We start from the raw sequence: 23,649 nt of genomic DNA, 5'->3' as shown, positions 1-23,649 counted from the left end.
ATAAATTGATTGCAACGACTTATTGTGTCTTCTCTGTTTATTGCCTTCTGCCATCTGCTTCAAGCAATTGATAGTAATTCTTATTACCATGAAGTAACAGGCTTTGTAGCACGCAGCTCAGCAGACTTTCACCAAATATTGTTTATTTTAGTTTGGAAACATTTATCTCTTCCATCACAGGTAATCAGCGAGTTTGAAGCCTCTCCCGACTCATTTTCCTACAGAATCCCCAACCTGAGTCGGAATCGCCAGTACAGCGTCTGGGTGGTAGCAGTGACTGCTGCAGGAAGAGGCAACAGCAGCGAAATTATCACTGTAGAGCCACTAGCGAAAGGTATGATGACAGTGCTTTTTAAAGCAATCTAGAACTTTCCAATGCTAATTACTGCTATGATTGGCACGTGGCTTCTTTATGTCTCTTTGCTTACTAAGAGTGGGATTTGTGAGGAGTAACTTCAGTTTTCTCCAAAAGTTAGGTGACATCTCTCAGCTAATTACCCAAGGTTTTGCTGTAGTCAGCAGAGAGAGGAAGAATGATGTGCTCCTCTAGGGAGTAATTCATCCCACCTACCTTAGAAGGAAATAAATTGCTTTTTGGAGCAACTCTTTTCTACTTTTGTTGAATACAGAGAGCTTGCAGAGTTTCCTCTCCACTTCAAAATGTCTCTTTTTTTTTTTTTTTTTGTCACACAAGATAACCTCTTTATAATCCTTCTCCTTACTGTTATCGCTTGTGTACTCCACAGATACAGTCTTCTATATCAAGTAGCCTGATTAACATACCTAAACTCTGAATAATTGTTCTCAACCTGCATTAGCTTTGATTTTTGCTGCTTCTATTTCAGATTTGAAGAGGGGATAATGTGCCTCAATTATTGCATATTTTTTTCCAACTGTATTAGTTATTCTAAAAAAAGATATTACTTGGGCCCATGTGTTCTGCCTTACTTGTACTGTGATGCATGATGCATGCAACACTGAAGCATCGTAGCTTAGAAATAGAAACCTAAATTTTTACATATCAAGGTGAGAAGTGTCCAATCAGTAGTCAGTCTCCACCTGGGATCTTCAGACTGGTCTTTTATTTTTTTTCCATTCAAATTGGTAATTTGACAGTATTTACCAGTATCAGCAGTGTAGTGCACAGATATGTAGTGCTTCAAAAGTAGATGCATCAATTTTAGAGTTTTGCAAGACTGCTAATGCTTCAGTCATATGGCTAATGATGTAATAATGTAAAATAAGATGTCTAGTGCTTTATGAAGATACCTACCTACATAACAGAACTTCAAACAAATGCCACCAAAATGAAAGTAGTTTCTGCCTGGAGAAGGATTACCATAGGGCAAATTGCTGTTTCTACCCACTCAAGTGGTAGTTAACCAATTTCATGATGGCAAATTAACTATCAGAGCTATTGTCATGAATACCAGTAATAGTGGTTGGAGGGTACTATTTTAACACATGAAATAGTATTGAGTACACAGAAGTCACAAGCAGAGTTCCTCAGATTTGTGATGGGAACTCACATGTCCTCTTTGCCAGTTCTCTAGGCCAAAGTTTTTATTATGTTGGATAGACATTTTTCAACATTTCTCAACTGTAGTAACTACAGAATTTCTACTGTAGAAAACAATGAAAGATTAATCAGTGGTAATGTAGGGAGTGTCTAGCAAGGTAAAGAGGTATGATTTGGAACCAACAGGCAAATGTTTGCTCCCAAGGCCATTGCTGGCAGGTTATTTTTGTCAACTGCAAATTTGCTTTTTCTTCCTGCTGCTTTTGACATCCAGCAGTTTTTATATCTTCTTTCAGAAAATCTTTTCTGAAAAGAAGCTATGCAGTGTTAAGGGACCTGATGCACGGCTGAAGGCTATGAGAAGTCCAGAAGATCTGAAAAAATCTGGAGGTTTTCATTGTAACACAATTACATACAGCATATTGAACACTTGTGAGATCATAGCTGAAATCTTAAGAAGTGGAGGAACATAAGGAATATTAGAACACCTCAGAGAAATGGTGCGAAGGTTTCAACATGTTCCTCCTTTGAGGCCATCTGTTACTAGGGGGTAATGAATGTGTAATGCTGAATAAAAAGTCAACAAAAATAGAAGTAAAACATTAAAGCCTGAATAAGAGCAAAGCCAATTAACCAATAATACCATGCAATACTAATATAATAGGGACATAGACAAACCTGGGACCTTGCAAGGAATCCTGCATGTAATGCACCGCAAGTTTTGTATTTTGATTTCTATTTAAAAGGAGAGGAGGCATTCAGACAAGATAAATGCAAAACAGTGCAGACTTTGTAGGTACCAAGATGAAGTGGTCTGGTTATGAGGAGATGTAGCATGTGACAGTTCTTGGTTTGCCAAAAATAGATGCACTACAAACTGATCTGCATGTACCTAACCTAATCAGGCAGTTACAGCCTGACTTTGCTAAAAGGAGTGCAAAGGGTTGCTATACAGCACGAACATCTGACAGGTTGTTATTGTGAAGATGTTTGCTTTGTTTTTTCCCAACTTATTTCAGATTAACTGTCCAAGTAATGATACCAGTATGACAGCTAATGAGAGTTTACCTGGAATTGAATTATGTCAGCTTAATTATAACCCCCCTTAAGAGCCCCTCTGAGAACAATGAGAAAGTCTTGTTAGGGGATTGATGCGAAATGGCTAGTCCAATTTAAGTGAAAGTTTAATTCATGTCAACATTTCTTCCATTTATGTCTCTGCATCTCAGAACAGATTGTTATTCTCTGTAATTAACTGACAAAAGTAAGCACAACCAACTCCAACAAATGAAAAGTAACCACAGAGATGAAAGTTCAGTCTCCATGTAAGCAGACCATGTCCCTCCAAATCATTCTTCCTTCCTGACTTGAAGGTTGTGTTTTTAGTCTATTAAATGTGTCTGTAAGAAAGAAAACCTTGCAAGTGCCTTGCTCCTCTTGTTTCCCAACCATGGCTAATGGAGAGTGGCATTTGCCAGCAACACGACTATAACAGAAGCAGACCTATGGCAATCTGATCCTTTGGGGACAAGTCTGACTTCAGTGTTGAATTTCCCCTGTTCTTGTAGGCTGAGTATTAGCACTGAACAGACTTACCTCCTAGTCTGTGTTGCATTCTGTTTTCAATATTTTTAAAGTACATCTGGGACTGACATAGAATCACAGAACCACAGAATCATTGAGGTTGGAAAAGACAACTAAGCTTATCTAGTTCAACCATCAACTCATAACAGAATCACTGAATCAGAGAATCACCTCAATGCTCACTAACCATGTTATAGAGCCATAGAGTGAGGTTGGAAAAGACCTCTAAGATCATCCAGTCCAACCCCAACCCACCCCCACCATGACCACTGCCCACGTCCCTCAGTGCCACATCCACACAACTCTTGAACACCTCCAGGGATGGTGACTCCACCACCTCCCTGGGCAGCCTGTGCCACTGCCTCCCTGCTCTTGCTGAGGAGACTTTTTTCTAATATACAACCAGAAATGATACTACATACATGTTATCAATCTGTTTCTTTAAAGATTCAGCATACTGCAGTACAAAGTATATTCTTCTGTGAGAAAGTAAAAGAAACTCCTGATCCATGGTATTAACTGACTGCTCTTTTATTTGGATGAAGCTGAGCTGCAGTGACCTTCCATAACTCGTTTCCCCATGCAGTTTACCTTTAAAATTGTGTTTTGGTCTCCAGAGAAAAAATAAAATATAATAAAATAAAGAACACTAGGGCAAAAAAATAAAAATAAAAAAAAATCTGTCTGTTTCTTTTTCCATGACGATAAATGTAGGTAATTGGATTCATAATTTAAACAAATAAACACAGAGAAAACCTCATTAGCATGAAAGAGTGCAGTGTTCAGTGAAGGTACCTCTTTATCTTCAATTAATGACTGGCTAATTTGCAATAAATAGGAACAGACATGGTCCTAATCCAGTGCCATGCCATCTACTGTGATGCTGGTAGGTAGTTGGTAGGCATTCAAGTTTCTTTGTTAAAAGTGAGACAAGTCCTGCAGCTGAATTGCCTGCAAGCTGTGTAAAGCTCTCTTAGCTCAAAACAGAGAGGTCTGTGAGAGTCAAGGTATTTTAACCTCATGAATGCTTCTTAGCATTTCAAACCTACTGCTGCCAGATGAACTTCACTAGACATTTATTTTGTTTCTAGTTCTCTGTTTTTTTGTGAACCGGTTAGCAGTCTCAGAACATTATTAGGAGTTAAGCTATAAAGAAAATTGGAGTTAAGAATTTTCATGCTGTTTTGCCACCTCATTAAAAGTACTCAGTGTATGAAAGAAATGGATAATACATAAGAAGCAGTGGATGCTTTCACAAAAAGAGTCCGATGTGCTTTTGTAATGTGCACTTTTGAGTTATGGTCTGTGATCCTACTGCCCGGTTATGCTGTGAAGTTTGTGTTGCTTGTTCACATTACAGTACAATAAAACACACAAGATATGGAAGAGTAGGAGCTACAACATAAATGTACTTGGGAGATCTGGTACAAAACCTATGACTTTATCAAGTATTCACTGTTAGGATAACTATTAAAAATAAATGAATATCACCGCAAGTTTGGTAATAATGGTGCTAAACAACGCTGAAGGCTTCAGCAGGATGTCTGTGGTATAAATGCTTTGTCCTAAAGTAACTGGAAGCAGTTGGAAATAACTGCATATTTTAAGGAACGCTAGAGAGGTGGGGAAGATAGGGAGAAAAGGATTAACTGTTCATTTTAAATGAGAGTTCAGATTTCACGGTGCAGAGAGAACGTCTGCATGGAACAGGAATTCGAGTTTCTGACCACCATTTTTCTGAAAGCACTGCAGCTGCTAGGAACAGTCCAGATGTTTATAGATGTATTTTGTAGGCAGTTATAGCTGACAGCGTCTTCTGCTGCTTTTTAAAGATGACATGAGTATCACTAGACATCTCCTGCAATACAAACCTGGATCACTGAAGGAAAACAAGTGTTCTAACACTAATTTCAGCATTTCTCACTGTGTCTGCAGTCTCCATGTGGACTGAAAATTTTTTAGTTATAATAGCTAGTTAATTAACCCATGGCTTGTGGCAGTATAGGCCTTTGTAAATCTTTTCTAAAAGATACAGTCTAAGGAGAGCCACAGTGGAACACATGTCTACCATCAGACTTAATGACTTATCTACAGCCTTAGCATTACTTTGGTGAACCTCCACCTCATCACAACAGCTCCTTCCTGCAGAGGTCAACTGCCAGGAGGGAGCCAGGGCTGTTCAGCTGCTGTTTTGCCAGCAGGAGTGAGCATCTCAGTATTTGGCTGTTGGGAAAGTAATATTGTGCCACTACCTATCCTGGACTTCATTACCTTAAATCTATAAAACAGCTGCATCTTACCGTTTCAGTTAAAATTGTGACCAGAGAAAAATCTCATGGAAATTTGAAGAGAACACAGGCAAAATCATCCAAATTGGTCATATAATCCATGAAATCATTTCATTTTATGAGTATCTCAAATCCCACTGCATACCACTGAAGTAATTTCCCTTCACTCTTCAAGGCCTGTTCTTTTATGCATGATTTTTATACATATATATGTTATTAGTAAAGGATAACAATCCACTGAGATGAAACATCCCAATTTTATTTGATTGTGGCTCTCATTTTCATGTTTTTCTAATTGGTGCAAAATGGATTATTAAATGCAAGTTCTGATCAGTGTGCATGATTGAAGTAGATCAGGATTAAAAATACAGTATTTCGGGTATCCATATTCAGCATATGTCTTTAAATGTATATTTAAAGACCAAAAAGCAATTTATTTCTATTAAGAGTCATTCTAGAGTAATAAAGCACACTGAAACTAACAGAACTCTAGCATTTCTGTATATTATACAGGAGTGACACATTGATGATATATTTAGCTAAATATAGCACAAATAGAACTGATTTAAGAGTCTGTTCATGTTCATGGACTTCAGATAGACTCGTTGCAGTGTACTAATATGTTACTACAGTAAGGTTTATTTTGCTTAATTTCATAGCTCTTGTAACAAGCCTACCCCTCTTAAAGTTCATGAGAAAATTTCATCCTTAAAAAAATAGCTTTGAATTCTCTAGCCCAAGGGGAATATATTAAAATAGAATTTTCTCATTAGAATTTGTTATTTAAAAAGAAATTGAGCTTTCACGATTAATAGAAAAGAAGAAGTACTTCCAGGTACTTTGGTAGAATCTCTGCTTTCTCAGAAAGCAAAGGAGATAACCTTCCATTGACATGTGTTGAACTCCTTCAATCTTGAGGTCTAAAGCTAAAAATGCACAATTACTTCCACATTTTTCCATGAGTTCTTCTACAGAACATTTTCTTAGGAGAAGCTACTCTTATTTCCACATTTGAAGTCAGTGTTCTTTCATAGCATAGCCCCTACTGAGATGCCTGACAGATAATATACAGAAATGTTAATTTGGGGTTGTCTTTTGAAGTTCAGTATAAACTTAGTAGACTCCAATTTTTGTTTGTTTGTTTGTTTGCTTTTAAAACAACAACAGAGAGTATGGTTGTTGATATTGTTCTGAAATTATATCTATATACTTGAATGATTTTTTTAAAGCCACCTGAACCTATTCTATGCATTCAATCCAGAGTTTTGCAGCAGTGTATAAGCTGTTCTGTAATCAGTCACGTTCACTTCTTGTAATTCCCATCTGCTAGAATGGTTCCAATTTGTCACTGCAAAAAAGGCTGAACACTCCTTGCTGGCTCCTCTCCCTGACCGAAGTGGTGGCAATGAGCCATCTTACCTTTAACTGACCTGGAAAAAACCACCAGTGCAATCTGAATCCTTTCTGTAGAATCACACTTATACCACCCCACTGAACAGTGTGATTGCCATGCTCTCCCACTTTATAGCTGGAAAGTGAAATTTTCTGCATTTTTAGTCTCAGATGTTTACCAACACCACTCTGTGCCTAGACATAATACGTACTAGACTGTAAGATCACCTCAATCACCTCATCTGGGATGCTATACCTAATATTCATGTGTAAGTATCAGTTTGGCCTGGAAATAGCAGAGTGCACTTCTGAAGAGCCTCACATACTCCATGATTTATGTAAAGAGTTAAGAGAAGTATGCTTATAGTAGGTAACCAGAATCATGAAAAATACCCAGGAAAGATAACAAGAGAATTGTGATCACAAGACTATAACGGAGACAGGGAGAAGAACTCCTTAGAAATTGCCTGTTTTAAGTGAAAAACAAGTTTAAACAAGTTAAAATGAAGATAATTTCTGAGCCAGTGAAAGCACAGATTAGAAATTAAGGACTAATCCCAATAGCCTAAACCTGGCTGAAAAACTGAGAATACCTGCATTTTTCTCCTCAAGTGTATAAGCATTAGTTTTCTAGTAGTTTAAGTGTCATCAAGACTTATTATAACAAAAGTTATGTGTTAGTCATTTAGCTTTTGTAAGATATCAGTCTACTGTGGACACTTTTTATGGAGGTTTGGAGAGAAGCTTGTCTTCCACATAATTTTCATCCTTAGCGTTGACTATGAAACACGTAAAGATGATCCGTAACTGGTTTTACTCCTTCACTCCACCAGGACTCTTTCACTCTTCATCTCTCTGCTTGTTTGTCTTGTTACTTGTTCTGAGGTAGCTGATGTTATAAGTTAAATGGAGTTAAGTTTCTAAAAACTTTGCTTTGAAAGAGATTGGTTTGTTTTCCAGTCTTTAGTTCTGGATATCTGTTTCCTTTCAAAAGCTATGTGAATGAACATCTCATTTCAGTCTTTCTCACTCTCTCATGCTCAGCTCCTGCCAGGATTTTGACATTCAGCGGCACAGTGACAACTCCCTGGATGAAGGATATTGTCCTCCCTTGCAAAGCTGTTGGAGACCCAGCTCCAACAGTCAAATGGATGAAAGATAGGTAACCAGCAACTAAATGTATAGCTCAAGTAAATCCCATTTCCTTAAAGTCCAGATGATGGTGAAAATGGTGATCTTAAATGACTGCATCAGGAAGGAGAAGGGTCATTTGTGAGGACCACACAAGGTCACAGTAGAGAAAGAATTTTAAAATTCCATGAACTGGAGCTGATTACCTATGGTAATTAGAAAGCATTAAATGGGAAGAAAACTAAATATCCAAAATGTTAAATTGAGGAGACCTTTCTGCTTTAACTTCAGGGCCACAAAATTAATCTGAAAAAGCAAAATGTTTGATGCATTTAAATAGTCTTTTGGAGTGCAGTCTGTAAGCATGTGTCTTGCATATACCTTGTTTCCGCTTAGTCTGTTTTGATCTGTAGTTTCACAGTTCGATAGAGTCACACATGGAAAAAGACATGGACGCTAATTTTCATCTATTATTTTCATCTAAGCACTGTGTAAGCAGTGATAGTGTAATGCTATGAGGCCATTGATAGATACATGCAACTATTCTTTTATAAGGATAGACTGTAGGAAGGAACTTTTATTCTTGCATCTTTATGAAAGAGTTGATAGTTAAGGAGTGAGTTCTCAATTTCACTCAAACTTGGGCCAGGATATGTGTGTTCTTTAAATGGCAGGTATTTCCCAGCAAAAAATATTTCTTTACTGTCTTAAATAAAGAGCACCACTTCCCCACCCCCACACTCCAGTTTCTTTCTTTCCATTCTTAGCTTCTTAAAAAAAATCCAATTCTGAGTATCTTTGATTGTAACTTCTTTAATGTATGCACTTTGTTTCCTGTGAGGTAGTAACGGGACACCCAGTCTAGTGATGATTGATGGGCGAAGAAGCATCTTTAGCAATGGCAGTTTTGTCATTCGTACTGTGAAAGCAGAAGACTCTGGATACTACAGCTGTGTGGCCAGTAACAACTGGGGATCAGATGAAATAATTTTGAATTTGCAGGTACAAGGTAAGAATTTATATCAGAATTATTATCACAGCTATTAATTGTTATGTGACAGTAGTGCATTGATATGCATGTTTTGTAATAGTAAAACATTAATATTAATGTGCATTAATAAAAATTTCGTTCTTCCAAATTAATTATATGTATATTATATACATATTCTATAATTATAAATTATGTCATATATTATTCTGCAGATCATTCTGATCCAGCTATCAGCATTTTCTGCTATAATAGATGTTTTGCTTTGGATAGTACAATTAACACGCTTGCAGTTGAATCTGCCTGCAAGCTTCTGTCAGATCGACAATTGAGTGTTAACATTCAGTTATTTTCTCATTCTTCAACCAGAAAGTATCACCTCATGCTTTATTCCTATAAAAAGTACATGTATTCATTTAAATATTGCAAATTTCAGAAAGAGCTGAAGGCCTTTTCTTTAGCTTCTAAGAAGCTATCAACAGAAATTTGCTCTGTTCTGATACCTTGGTCAAAAACTTCATTACTCTTGAGCAGAATTTTATTGATGGAGAATATGAGGAACCATTTAAAATGAAATGTCAGTATAAGGTCAGCTAGTAGGTAATGCCAACTATTCTATATGCCTGTTGAAATATATATAGTGTAACTATTCAAATAGATTAAAGTAGTTCAGTTGGAAGGGACATTCAGAGATCATATAGTCCAACTACCTGAGCTCTTCAGGGCTAACCAAAAATTAAAGCATATTAATGAGGTTATTATTCAATTGCCTCTTGAACACTGACAGGCTTGGGCCATCAGCCTTCTCTCTAGGAAGCCTATTCAAGTGCTTGACCACCCTCACAGTACAGAAATTTTTCCTAAAGAATTTTTTCCTAAAGTGTTGGCATGTATAAAAGTAATGACAATACAGGAGTACACATTGACAGTAATGTCAAATAGAGCACGTGTATTCACATATCAAGAATTCACTGCTCAGGAGATTTTCTTCCTCACTTACACCAAAGCAAAATTTGAACAAATGCTCAGATGCTTAGTGTGCTTTAATTGGCTGCAAATTGCCATACTACAGGGAAGCAACCCACTGAGCTGGGAATGTTGGCTATACGGCAGCCAGTTGCTCTAATCTAAGCTTCTAGTGCAGATATATGGGGAGAAAGACATTCTCTCAGCCACAGTGCAACTCTCTGCATAAACACGTCCACTAAGCCATGAAACAAACGCCATAGTATATATTAACTTACCTACAATCTAAGAGTGAAGATGTTCTGAAGATGTTCTTTTGCAATGTTTGAAACATGACAGGGAAAGAAACACTATCAAATGGAAAACTTAAATTTATATTCCACTAACTATTTTTGCAATTGCATATCCTTGCTTTTATTGAACTGCAGTAACTAAAAGCAAATCAATATTACTTCCCAGAAGGGCAGAGCAGAATGGCATTTAATATGTGAGACCACCATCTTTCATAGATAGAGTGAAGCTATGATGAAAGTTTTTACAATAAATCTTTTACAATGTAATGTATGCAACCCCTCTCCATGGAATAAGCCAAGTCAGTCAGAATAATGGAACATATCCATCTAATGTAGGGAATTTTCCTTTAGAATATGAAGTGTCTTTTTTTTTCCTTCAGCATTATTTAAGTCTGTAAGGGCAGTAAAATGCAACTTCTTTTAAAGCTAGGCAATAGCTGTAAACCAACAGCCTTCACTTGATGTCAGCACTCATTATTTTGCAGTTTTATTACTTGAGAACGCACTGAAGTGGGGAGTGCTTCTTGTTTTACTAGTCTAAAGTTTTACTTTACTGGTAGAGGTAGAGGCAAAGTAAGGAATGTCCTCTGGCAGCAAACTGCTTGACATGACAGAGGCATCATACATTTGTGACATCCAGTCTGCCCTATTCATTGGACAGGGACTGGCAAGCAGTAACTATGGAAGTGAAACTGCCTTGCCAAAACTGGTCACCAGCATCAACACCACTTTCCCACTCTTGCAGTGACAGTGATCATAATCTTCTTTGGTGTCTCTTTTTCCATGCTTTCCATCTCAATTCTGACCTTGTTTCTCATATCCTCTTTCTGTGATAGGCAGAGTTCATACATTGCTCCTTGCTCTTGAGGTAGAAACTCTCAATTTTATCTACATTTCTGAGAGGCCTGGGAATCTCTGGTTACAGAGACCCCCAGACCAGCTGAAAGAATGTCTGCAAGAATGGTATCACACTCAGGGTTTTGAGTACTATGACCTTGGATGCAACTTTGAGAAACTGGGCATGCTGACATTGGATAAGATGCAACTGACCAGGAAGGGCAAGAAAATATTGGGCAGCAAGCTGTCTGGGCTTATCACCAGAGCTTTAAACTGAATTTGATGAGAGAAAGAGATGTACTGCTGAATGACAAAGAAGAGCCAGGGAACACTGTCACTTCAGGAACTAGCAGAAGAAAACCTCAGTTTTGTCCCAGAGGAATTTGGAAGGGCTCACAGAATCACAGAATGGCCTGGGTTGGAAGGGACCTCAAGGATCATGAATCTCCAGTCCTCCCCGCCACAGGCAGGGCCACCAAACTGTCCATTTAATACTAGACCAGGCTGCCCAGGGCCCCATCCAACCTGGCCTTGAACACCTCCAGGGATGGGACATCCACAACCTCTCTGAGCAGCCTGCTCCAGCACCTCACCACTCTCATAGTAAAGAACTTCCCCCTGACATCCAACCTAAATCTTCCCTCCCTAAAGTTAAAACCATTTCCTCTTGTCCTGTTGTTACCTACCCTTTCAAACAGTCGACTCCCCTCCTGTTGATAGGCTCCCTTTAGGTACTGAAAGGCTGCAATTAGGTCACCCTGTGGCCTTCTTTTCTCCAGGCTGAACAAGCTCAGCTCCCTCAGTCTGTTTTTGTAGGGGAGGTGCTCCAGCCCTCTGAGCATCAAGAGGGTAACATGGCTGATAGCCCAGCTGACGTGCCTCTAAACCAATACAGGCAGCACTCTAAACCAATACAGGGGGAAAAAAAGCAGAAGGAGATGGAAACCATGGTGCAATTAGAAAACTATGACCTAATTGCCATCACAAAAAACATGGTGGGATAAAACATACAAGTGGAGTACTTCAGTTGAGGGCTACAAGAAGGGAGTCCCAACTTTGTACACATTCTGATAGTGACAGGACAAAGGGGAATGACTTTAAACTAGAAGAAGGTAGATTTATGTTAAATGTTATGAAGAAAATCCTCTACTCGGAGAGTGGTGAGGCACTGGCACAGGTTGCCTACAGAAGCTGTGGTGCCCCATCCCTGGAGGCATTCAAGGCCAGTTTGGATGAGGCCCTGAGCAGCCTGAGCTTTATGAGGAGCAACAGAACTGGAACGTTTCCAGATCTGATCAGCTTCACAGCTACACCTGAAAAAACTCGTTAGGCACTGTTTCTCTTTTGCCCATAATTGCTTGCAAAGGCCATCACAAATGTGACACCATTTGCTAGTGGACACCTGTTTCCTACCACTAGGAATTCAGCTTCTCCCAAAAACAGATATGAATAATAATGGAGAAAAAACGATTGGGTAGCTCATATAGCACTTAAAAGGAGGTTTGATAAGCTAGGTAATCAAAATTAGGAGACAATCAAGAGTTAAGAACTGAAAGACAAAATTGTGTAGAATTTTAAATACAAAAAATGAGAACTTGCCTGCTCTGTCCTAACCAAGGATCTCATTTAAGCAAACACGTTGACAGAAATCATGTACATTTTTTTGTCAACTCAAAAGTTATTTGATAAATGACCGTTAGATGTAATTAAGATCACATCTAATAACTTGAATCTGTTTTCTGTTTTTAAATATTTCCCATCTAGTTCCACCAGACCAGCCAAGACTTACTGTTTCCAAAACTACATCCTCCTCTATCACTCTTTCCTGGATACCTGGAGACAATGGTGGCAGTTCTATCCGAGGTAATATAATTCAGGTTAATTGCAGCTTCTTCCTAAACTGTCAGATTTTTATAGGGTAAGTATAGAATTATGAATGACCACACACAAAAAAAACCCCACAACAAACAAACAAACAAACAAATAAAAAAACTCCACCAATGATCTGTATTGCTGTCAGCATTTAACATGCACTACTGTAGTGATAAAAGCTTTCAGTAAATAGCAGTTTCTCTTTGTGGTGTTGTAATCACAGACTTAATCACCTTCGTCCAGCATATCCTCATCTGTTATGACAGTTACTCTCTCTGATTTTCCAGACATGTAATCTCTAACCATTCATTTTTGAGGGTCCAGGTTCATCATCTGGTCTTTGATGCTGATTGAAGGGTATTTAAAAATGTCTATCTGTTTCTTTTCCCTTTGAAGCTATCATAAAAATGGTATTTAAGTAGTTGTAAGAGTAGGCAGTATGTATATTGCTTGATGTCTCTTAGTCAAGGGAGAGCTGTATGTCTTCCTGTGCTCACGAGTTTTCTAGTTTTATGAGGTCTTTAAAATGACTTGTCATATTTCCTGTAGAATTTTTGATTCCTGTCTGGCTTATCAGTGCCATTTGTGCTTTGCCTGTAGGTTATATTTTGCAGTATTCAGAAGATAACAGTGAGCAGTGGGGCAGTTTTCCCATTAGCCCTAGTGAGAGGTCCTACCGTTTAGAAACACTGAAATGTGGCACTTGGTACAAGTTTACTTTAACTGCACAGAATGGAGTAGGACCAGGACGCATCAGCGAGATCATTGAGGCCAAAACTCTTGGAAAAGGTACGTTGATTTGCATTTCATTTGCTCACCTGAAGCTCCTGCCTCCTGGTATAGATCTTGGTTTGATTAGATTACAGGTTTGAATTTTTAAATATTGGCTTTGGAAACATTTCCCTTGTGTCCATGTTTTGATAGGAAAGGCTGTCACTGCAGAACTTGAACTGTGTATTAGCTGGTCTTCTTTCCTTATATCATAAATAATTCTGTTCTAAAATGGATTGCTAGATATTTGGGAAGCCAATGTCTCTCTTATCACAGGCTATACCAATTCCAGCTACTCCTATTTCCAAGAGGAATTTTTTTCCTCTACCTCAGGAGTTTATTTGTCTGAGTGCTGAAGGAAGATGGAAGGTACATTTATGTGCGGTATAAATAGAGCCAATGTCTCATTTCTTCTCCAAGCTGGTATTTCAAGAGCCATCCATTTGAGCAGAATAAGTGTAAAAAATATAGAAGTTTGCATAAAATACTGTAAGGCTAAATAGCCAAAATGTATGGAGTTCTTAAGTAACTCAGAAGTGGGTGCCATGGTCAAAGTTGCTGAGGGAAGTTCCATATGAGTGTGTGTCACAGTTGTGAACAGATTTGGCAACAGACCCAGTTAGAGATGTGCTCTTTCCACAGAGTAGAGTAGCTTTGCACAATGCCCTAAAGATCAGCTCATCTTGCATCTCTTCACACCAGTTGTAAGAAATATTCTGATGTGAGAGCTGTTTCATAGTAGTTTACCTTGAAAGGTATGTCTGTCCTCTATGCTATTCGTCTCACCTGTGCAGTTGCAGATCTCCAAAGTGTCACAGCAAGGTGGAAATTTTACTCAGCACCCATTGGCATAAGGAAGACCAACTATACAGTAGATGCAATTGCTGTGATTTGCTGAATCTCTGAAGAGACAGCAGATCGCTTCTGTACATGCTGAGGTCATCGTTAGTCAGGGAGAATGATCCACTGGCACGTAGAGAAGAAGTTGGATGTTCCAGATTTTTTTTATCTGAAATGTAAGAGTAAGGGGAGGTTTATGCATGCTTCAGGTTCTTGTTCATAAAAAAAGTAAAGCTCTCAGCCTTTTGATTTTTTCTGGAATTAGGTATAAACACCCATGTAACATGTAGAGATTGAACGGAGTATTGTGGTTTAGAATGTTGAAATCATCCTTATACATGTGAGTGCTGTAGAAGCAACTCTAAACTAAGCTATTAACAGAACCAAATGAAATAGTTCATATTACACAGCAGTTGATTATTACAGAAATTATGAATGAGTGTACATTTTGATACAGCTCATCAAGGCACAACAGTGGCCTCATTCACAGAATTATATAGAATCATAGAATGGCTTAGGTTGGAAGGACCTTAAAGATCACCTAGTTCCAACCCTCCCGCCACGGGCAGTGTTGTTATCCACAAGATCAGTCTAACCAGGATCCCATCCAAACTGGCCTTGAACTCCTTCAGAGATGGGGCACCCACAGCTTCTCTGGGCAGCCTGTGCCAGCACCTCACCACCCTCTTAGTAAAAGATTTCTTTCTAATATTTAACATAAATCTCCCCTCTTTTAGTTTAAAGTCATTCCCCTTTGTCGTATCACTGTCAGACCATGTTCGAAGTTGTTCCCCCTCCTGCTTAAAGCTCCCTTCAAATACTGCAAGGCGGTGATGAGATCTTCCCAGAGCCTTCTCTTCTCCAAGCTAAATAAGCCCAACTACCTTAACATATCTTCATAGGAGAGATGTTCTAGCTCTTCAGTCATCTTTGTGCCATCCTCTGAACCCACTCCAGCAGTGTGCTGTTGTGCTGGGGGCCCCAGGCCTGGATGCTGTACTCCGGGTGGGGCCTCATGAGGGCAGAGCAGAGGGTGACGATCACCTCTCTCTCTCTGCTGGCCACCCCTCTTTTGATGCAGCCCAGAACAGAACTGGCATTCTGGGCTGCAAGTGCACACTGGCTCACGTCCAGCTTCTCATCCACCAGGACCCCCAAGTCATTCTCCGCAGGGCTGTTCTCCCAGTCTGTTACACATATCTGGGATTGCCTTGACCCACGTGCAAGACCTTGCACTTGGCCTTGTTTAAACCTCATTAGATTCTCAAGTGCCCACTTTCTGAGCCTGTCCAGGTCCCTCTGGATAGTATCTCTTCCTTCTATTGTGTCAACTGCATCACTCAGTTTAGTGTCATCAGCAAACTTGTTGAGGGTACACTCAATCCCACTGTCTATGTTGTTAATAAAGACATTGAAGAGCACCGATCCCAAGATGAACCCCTGGGGGGACAACACTTGTGACCAGCCTCCACCTGAACATAGAGCTGTTGCCAACAACCCTCTGGCTATGACCATTCAACCGATTATTTATTTACCTAATAGTCCAGCCTTGTGCTTCTACTGTATAGAATAAAATAGAATATTATCATTTTCATTACATTAATTGATAGATTTATTGATTACATTAATTGACAGTCCGACAGTAAAATATTTTTTTTTCTGCTAAGCAGTTAGCAGAATAATACTTCTACGTACTTTACAATTCTAAATAAATAGATTTAAATAGCATTTGTTGGTGACATGTCTTGTCTGTTATTATATTCATTCAAAGATGCCACTTTTACTATCTGTATATCTTTCTTACATAGAATTGACAAAGAAATTTATATATCAACTGAAACTAACATTTTTTTCCCAAAGCAAGAACAGTAAGTAGAAATGACAACCCTCTTCTGAATAGAAATATCTTAAATCATAAATACAAAACTAAAAGTGTGTATTGTTTTCAAATACACGTGCAAAGTCAACATATCAATATTTTTAAAAATATATGTTTACTTTTATATTTTCAGAATGAACATTTTCTGCAAATGAAAACCTCTGTAATTTCCCCAAATCTACCCAATTCCCTTCCTCTTCTGTAATACACTGAGCAGAGGTATTTAATGAGAAGTTTTTGCCCTCAATCTATAAATTGACTCTTGCCAATCTATACAAACAGGAGTAGAGTATATAGATACTGAGTTTACGATGAAGTTAGGGCTTTCCCAGAAATTGCTCTTTCAATATTATATTTTTGAGAGCCCTATAGCTGTAATACTTAAGCGTTTCATTTGAAATATATCATTGCTACTAGAGCCACAGTTTTCAAAGGAACAAGAGCTCTTTGCTAGCATCAACACCACGCGAGTGAGGCTGAACCTGATTGGTTGGAATGACGGTGGCTGCCCCATCACTTCTTTCACCCTGGAGTACCGGCCCTTTGGGACAACAGTCTGGACAACAGCTCAGCGAACATCTCTGTCAAAGTCCTACATACTGTATGACCTCCAAGAGGCAACCTGGTATGAATTGCAAATGAGAGTGTGCAACAGTGCTGGCTGTGCAGAGAAACAAGCCAAATTTGCAACGCTCAATTACGATGGCAGTAAGTATATCTTTCTAGTTACACGTCTGAGGCTTTGTTTTTATTCTAACTTCTTGTGTGATGTTTTTCCTTATGTCTTCCTGTCTGTTAATCCTTTTTAAATCTGGTTAGCCATGCTGACAGGGGAGTGACAGTCTCAAAGATGTAAAATGCTTATAGATTTTACGACAATAGGCTGACAGACAGAAAAGAGGGATTGTTTATTTGTCTTTGCTGAGAAAATGCTCCAGCACCAAAGTCAGTTGACCATGAGACATGTAACCATAAGACTGCAGGTGTCATTAGTTCCAGTGCTCACAGAGGCATGTATTTCATGCATCTGTCCCTTGAAGTTTTTGTTTTCCACACAGTTAGTTCCTACAGCCATTTACTCTGGCATTGCTATTCCATACAGTGTCCTTGTGACACAACTCAAAAGCTATTATGTGACACAACGGAGTGGCTAACTAGCTTGTCTTCCAGGAAAAGCCTCCAGACAACATCCTCCAAGGGCAAAGCAATGGCGATGCTATTATCCCTATTTACAGACAAGGGAGAGTGAAGCTAATGGCTGTGACAGATGGCTGTGTCATGCCCAGCAGTTGGGCACAGGGGGTGAAGGAACTGTTGCATCCTGCCTTTCTGCCAGGGGCTACTGCCCACCCCTGCAAAGCTAGAATGAGAAACCCTCCAATTTGTCAGTCACTCCAGCTCCAGCTCATATCCTGGCATATTTACTGGAAATGATGGTGGCACATGTGTGCTTCTGCTGACTCTATAGTAAGGAATGGCAGTATTTCTGGCAAAGATGCTGTACAGATGGCTCCAGATGGCAATCTCCTGAATTGCTTTAGTGTGAATTGCCAGAGCTTTTCTGGAACGTCCAATATAATACATTGCTGCATTGCCAGGGATATTGTGCTGCACTGTGCAATCACTTGGCTACATCTGTACTGTTAAATTAAACAGGACTAGTAAGCAAGTTCAAACAAGAGCTGGTAGTTGTCCAGCTACAGCACCCCATTTCTGACCATTCATAAATCTGTAGTATTAACTTGTCTCTGGTCACAGTTCTGGCCCGCACTGAGCAGCCCTGTCTGGGACAATAACCTGGTACAGCTCTGGGAAGAATGAGCATTAGGGTCCATTCCCAGACAGAAGCAGCACACAGGGGATGAAAGATTTGTCATATCCTGCCTTTCTGCCAGGGGTTACTGCCCATCTCTGCAAAAGCCAGAGGAAGACGGCAAAAGCAAACACATCCATTTGCCACTCACTCCACCTCTGGCTGCGAAACAGGCAGGGCTTAAATCTCTGCCTCTTACACATCCTATAACGCTACCACAACCATTGCAGCAGCAACAGGGTCCTCACACTATTTCAGAGAAAGAATAATTTTGTCTCAGCACTGAAGGCCTGCAAGTAATGAAGGTCCAAGTACTTCTTGTACAAATGCTAATAGATCTTTCCAGGTAGACATAGGACCTGTTTTATTAAGTGGTAAAGATGCTGTCAATAATAACTCATTCAAATATTATGGGCTAACTTCTTTCCATTTTACTAAGCTTACCCTCTGTCCTTTCCAGTATTTTTATACCAGTGACATCCAACTTTCAGGGATATATATATATATGTATTTTTTCTTTCCACAATAATTGTCATATATATATCTGTCTGGGGCAGTCTTAAGCCATAACTAAAAAATGGAATAATCTGCAAATGCAGGTCAGGAATATTAAACTTCTACTGAAAGCAGTGAAATCAAACTTTCCTTGAAGTGCATTGATCTGAAATGTTGTCAGACTCTCCTTTTTTCTTAGGTGATGATACAAAATTTGGTTTCATCCAAACCATTGCAGGTTTTATCGTGACCTGCATCCTATTTAATCTTGTGTTACTGTATGGCATCCTTAAAAGTGAGAAAATGAAACAATAAAAATGGTTGCAGCATTGAATTTCCTGGGCCACTGCTTTTGGTCAGCTTGAAAATCTCTTATTTATGGCATCGATGGTTTTGTTTGTCAAGCATAACTTGTCAAGACTATATTGTTCCGTAGAGAGGCAGTATGATTTCAAATAATGACCACAAGGTTGAGAGGGGAAAACATGAGTGGAAAAGCAAATTTCAGTTTCCAAGCATTCTGAATTTGTTAGGTTTGATGCAGAACTGAAATGATAAGTTCATTCATATTACCATCTTATTATGTGTATTCCCACATAAAGAATTTTATGGAAGAGCTATTTCAGTGCTTCTAAAATAAAAGATATCTCTACAGAGTCCCAGCTTCCTATTCATTCATTCTTGATACACTGTGTAGGCTTAAAGTAGCTTCAAAGCTGGAAAATAGTGTCTGATTAGAAATAAACATTTTCTGCCAGTAATTCCTGCAGAATCTTTTTGTTTTCATAGAGTGAACTTTTCTTTCACAAAAAAAAAACCCACAAGTGGAAACTTTTTGTCCAGTACTTTTGAGTGCCAACCTTACCTCTACCACTGATTTCTCTTGTGATGTGAGATTAGCCCCTTCCAGCTTCTAGGGGTCACCGTTGAAGCAGATAGGAGAATAGGTCTTTGAAGATTAGATAATGCTCCTATGCATGTTTGAGGGTACAAAATGCTAAGAACAAGTCAGGAACATTAGCAGTCTCAGGTAAAGCCTTCACAAACTTTGTAGAAATCCTTGAATTATGTCCTCTTTCAGTCAATTTGTTTGAACTGCAGTAGCTGGCTATTATCTGCACTAGAGCTCCTGAGAAATATCGTGGCTATGTATTGTTAACCTGAAATCTCTTCATGGAGAACTGGGTCAAGAGGTTAATGACAGATCTATGTGCAGATCTTTGCTTTCTGTTCATAGACATTTCAGCTAACCACTTTCAGCTTGAAGAATATTGCGACCTCCTTGCCCTTTGTTTTTCAGAACATTTGCACTCAACACTTAAGGAGATATTTTTAGCACTGTGCAGCTGTAGTATATAGCACTGCAAAGAAGCTTCCTGACTCAGAGATCAGCTACTCAGTAGCCTGACATTAAATCAGATCAGCTTGGTAGCTGCTCTAAGCTATGTTAATTGATTCTCACTCACCAGGGGACTTCCTAGTGTGAAGAACAGTTAGGACACTGGAAAACCCATGACTGATCTAAAGTCATAAGAAGCAATGGGAGTAAATTGGGTCAGAAACATTCATATTTCAACTCCTATGAACCACCAGTTGAGTAGGCTTACAAAGGATGATGATGAATTGACCTGAAATTAAAAATAAATGCATAAATGAATGAATGAATAAACAAACAAATAAATAATCCCAATTTGTTGGGGAATTTGTTCTGGGATAACCTTTCACTTTTCTACTCTAACCCGTAACGTAGGATGACAGACAACAAATACTGATATGGTGCTTTCTCAGTAGAGAGCAGTTTTAGGTTATGGTAATTCTTATTTCAAATGCTGTTCATCTGCACATGGATAATGTGAAGGACACATAAACTACCAGTTTGTTCTTTTAATGAAGCTTGTAAGTAGAGGTGCAAGGTTTACACTTCACTTAGAAGAGCTATGCAAAATGATGTTCACTTCCCTAAACACTTAAGGTTTAGCTGAAATTGAGTCCACTTCATTGAATCAAAGCGTTAGGAAGATCAAGACATAATTTTAGTAATACTGAACCCAGCAGTCTTTAGCCAATTGTCTGTGTGACTCTAATTCAGTGTAGAATTTGGCCCTTTATTATTCAAGGGGATTTAGAGAAAGTTATTACTATTTCCTTCAGGAGTTCATAGTTCCTTTATTTCTCCATCTAATCACTTGCTTTGCTTTTAGAGCAGTGCAAAAAGGTTAAGACAAGAAGAAAAAGTCCTACTGTGTGTTTATTCAAAGCCATGGAAAATTAGAAAAATATTCAAATTATAACTGTAAGAAAATATTTTCTTCGGAAGTACCTGATACAGCTTTGGATTGTTGTAGCTTTTCTGTTTATCTCCATCCCTTGAGGGAACTACTCTTCTCATTATATGCAACTCAAATAGCTCTTATTAAAAACAAAATAAAACAAACAAAAAAAGCCATGCAAAACAATTCATATTTCCATTGTGGTTATGGCACTCTCATTGTACCGCTTTTTATCTTTTTTTCTTTTTTTCTTTATTTTTCTTTTTCTTTCTTTTTTTTTTTTTTTTGGTACTGTATGGTTCATAATGGGATATAGCTATATCACACAATACAGCAATTAAAATGTAAAAAAGGATGTGTCTGTTCTTCTATCTCACTTTCCTATCATTTTAGGAAGTGAGTAGCCAATTTTATGTTTCAGTAGCTGGTTAAAATTTAATAGCTTCCATTGACAGTCATCGACAGTTCACAATACTTGCGTATTTCTATCCATTTCAAAGAAATCTGTGTTTTATAGCCTCATTTGTAGTTGTATGCAGCAGTTTAATAGTAATCAGGAAATGGGCGAGAAGCCTTCCATGACTAAACAGCCTTCCAAAGAAAGTGCTGTATTCTTCTCACGTCCTTTAGAAATAAAGAAAAAAATAGGAAAGTTTGGGTATTACATATCACCAGGAAGCCAGGTATATTCAAAATGCAAATATATCCCAATACGAAAAAGTGAGCTGCCTGCCAATGGGAGTACTTCATAGATTCATTTCCCTCATTTTACTCTCAAAATTTGCACATTTCTATCCAGTTTTGGTCTTCTGTTTTATTGATGAGTATAATGTCAGATACTCTGTAGTAAGTTAGCATCAGATCGGCCATCTGAATCTAAGATCAATAGCACTGCTGAAACCCTAAGATGTGATAAAGGAATGTTTCTGGGTAGAGGATTCATGTGATGTCTTTAGCACAAAGTGTGTGTTGTTGTAGATGTCCGTTACAAAAGAAAGCCAAGCAGAGAGCATAAATCTGTTACAGCAGTGCTATTTTTCCATTTTAAGAAGTAATATAGGCAGGTACCAATTCTGAGATCTCTTACAACTTTGTAGTGATATAATATTACTTAAAAATTAATTGCACCATTGCAACAGACATGGACTTCTGATAATCAAACTCTGCAATCAGTGGCACACATACCTGCAAGGCTTATTATGCGTGCATGGCCATTACACATACAAGCATAGCATCCATCTTGAATATGATAAATCCTTCTTAATGTTTTGCATGTGGTGAAAGCATATAGCATGCTATATTTCCTGAGAACTCAATATTTCGTCTTCATTAATAAGCATCTAATGTCATGACACTGTTTCCAGGTACAATCCCTCCACTTATTAAGTCAGTTGTGCAAAGTGAGGAGGGGCTGGCAACCAACGAAGGGCTAAAGATGCTGGTGACCATTTCCTGTATCTTGGTTGGGGTCTTACTGCTTTTTGTGATGCTGCTGATTGTGCGGAGAAGAAGGAGGGAGCAGAGGCTGAAGAGGCTGCGAGGTAAGATGAGGGCTGTGTCACTTGGAAAAGGAAAGTAGTCCTCACAGTTGATGTTTTTCTCCTCCTCTCCTCTCCTCTCCTCTCCTCTCCTCTCCTCTCCTCTCCTCTCCTCTCCTCTCCTCTCCTCTCCTCTCCTCTCCTCTCCTCTCCTCTCCTCTCCTCTCCTCTCCTCTCCTCTCCTCTCCTCTCCTCTCCTCTCCTCTCCTCTCCTCTCCTCTCCTCTCCTCTCCTCTCCTCTCCTCTCCTCTCCCGCCCCCACCTTCCCCTCCCCTCTCTCCCTCTCATTGGAATCAGTGATTCCAGAATTACAAAATGAAAGTAGGGTAAAAAGTACATTCCTATTCTATTATATTACCCTATATTTTTCTCTATGTTATATTATAGCACAACTATTACAACTTTTTACTGTTCACTGACCTGTCATTGTCACTGCCCTGTTATTTTCTCTAATCTTTATTCAAAATCATGTTTCCTGTGTGAATAAGCCTTAGATCTGCAATTCACTCAACTGTGTTGGTCTGCTAGTAAATGCTGCCAGATGAGCCCCAGTGAGGTGTTTGAACCATGCACTCTGCCACTTCTGCTTTTGGTCATGTCAGTTTTGCAGTAGCACGCGATAGTAAACATTACACTGAAAGTATCTGGAAAAAAAACCATCCAAATCATAAACTGAATAAATAGCAACTTCATTAATCATCCACAAACATGATTCTGAGAGTTTCCAAGAACCACCAAAATGCTTAGTTATTTGTATTTTAACGAAAATATGCTTATGATATTAAAACCAGGGTTGATCCTGGGTATTCCTTTTCACCTTATTATCTGTTCTTCTCTCGTTTGGGTCTCATTTGTCTCTTGTAATGATATTTTGGATATTTTTGCAACAAGGACAGAGACACAGAGCCCCTAGGCATGGGCAAATTCTTAGATCAAAGAGGACAACTAGCCTTATAGTTCAGATACTGCTCTGGAAATTAGGGCATTTTGATTCTTTAGCTTGTTGTATAATAACTTTCTCATTTGAAATCTTTTAAGTCATTTACCTCTGAGCAATACTTTCTTCATTAAAAAAGTGGTGGGGTAGGGGTGATGAAAATGCTATTATCTTATCTTCTCAGAAATATTGTGTAATTCCATCCAGTAATGAGCAGGATATTTTGAGCAATTTGG

At 38.7% G+C, this 23,649-nt stretch overlaps 1 protein-coding gene across 2 annotated transcripts in view; it reads left to right on the top strand.

Annotated features, from left to right (window-relative positions):
- DSCAM (DS cell adhesion molecule) overlaps window positions 1-23,649 on the top strand; it is a 463,922-nt gene that overhangs the window by 402,528 nt on the left and 37,745 nt on the right. For both annotated transcript variants that reach the window (XM_046940373.1, NM_001396519.1), the window contains 7 exons: window positions 181-334; window positions 7,828-7,945; window positions 8,760-8,923; window positions 12,763-12,861; window positions 13,471-13,659; window positions 16,778-17,068; window positions 22,303-22,479. In XM_046940373.1, coding sequence (XP_046796329.1) covers window positions 181-334; window positions 7,828-7,945; window positions 8,760-8,923; window positions 12,763-12,861; window positions 13,471-13,659; window positions 16,778-17,068; window positions 22,303-22,479 — 1,192 coding nt within the window. The remainder of the gene's footprint in view (window positions 1-180; window positions 335-7,827; window positions 7,946-8,759; window positions 8,924-12,762; window positions 12,862-13,470; window positions 13,660-16,777; window positions 17,069-22,302; window positions 22,480-23,649) is intronic.

This window comes from Gallus gallus, chromosome 1, assembly GCF_016699485.2.
Source record: "Gallus gallus isolate bGalGal1 chromosome 1, bGalGal1.mat.broiler.GRCg7b, whole genome shotgun sequence".
NCBI classification, from domain to species: Eukaryota; Metazoa; Chordata; class Aves; order Galliformes; family Phasianidae; genus Gallus; species Gallus gallus.
Note: the sequence above shows the minus strand (reverse complement) of the source record. Positions and strands in the feature narration are given on the sequence as shown.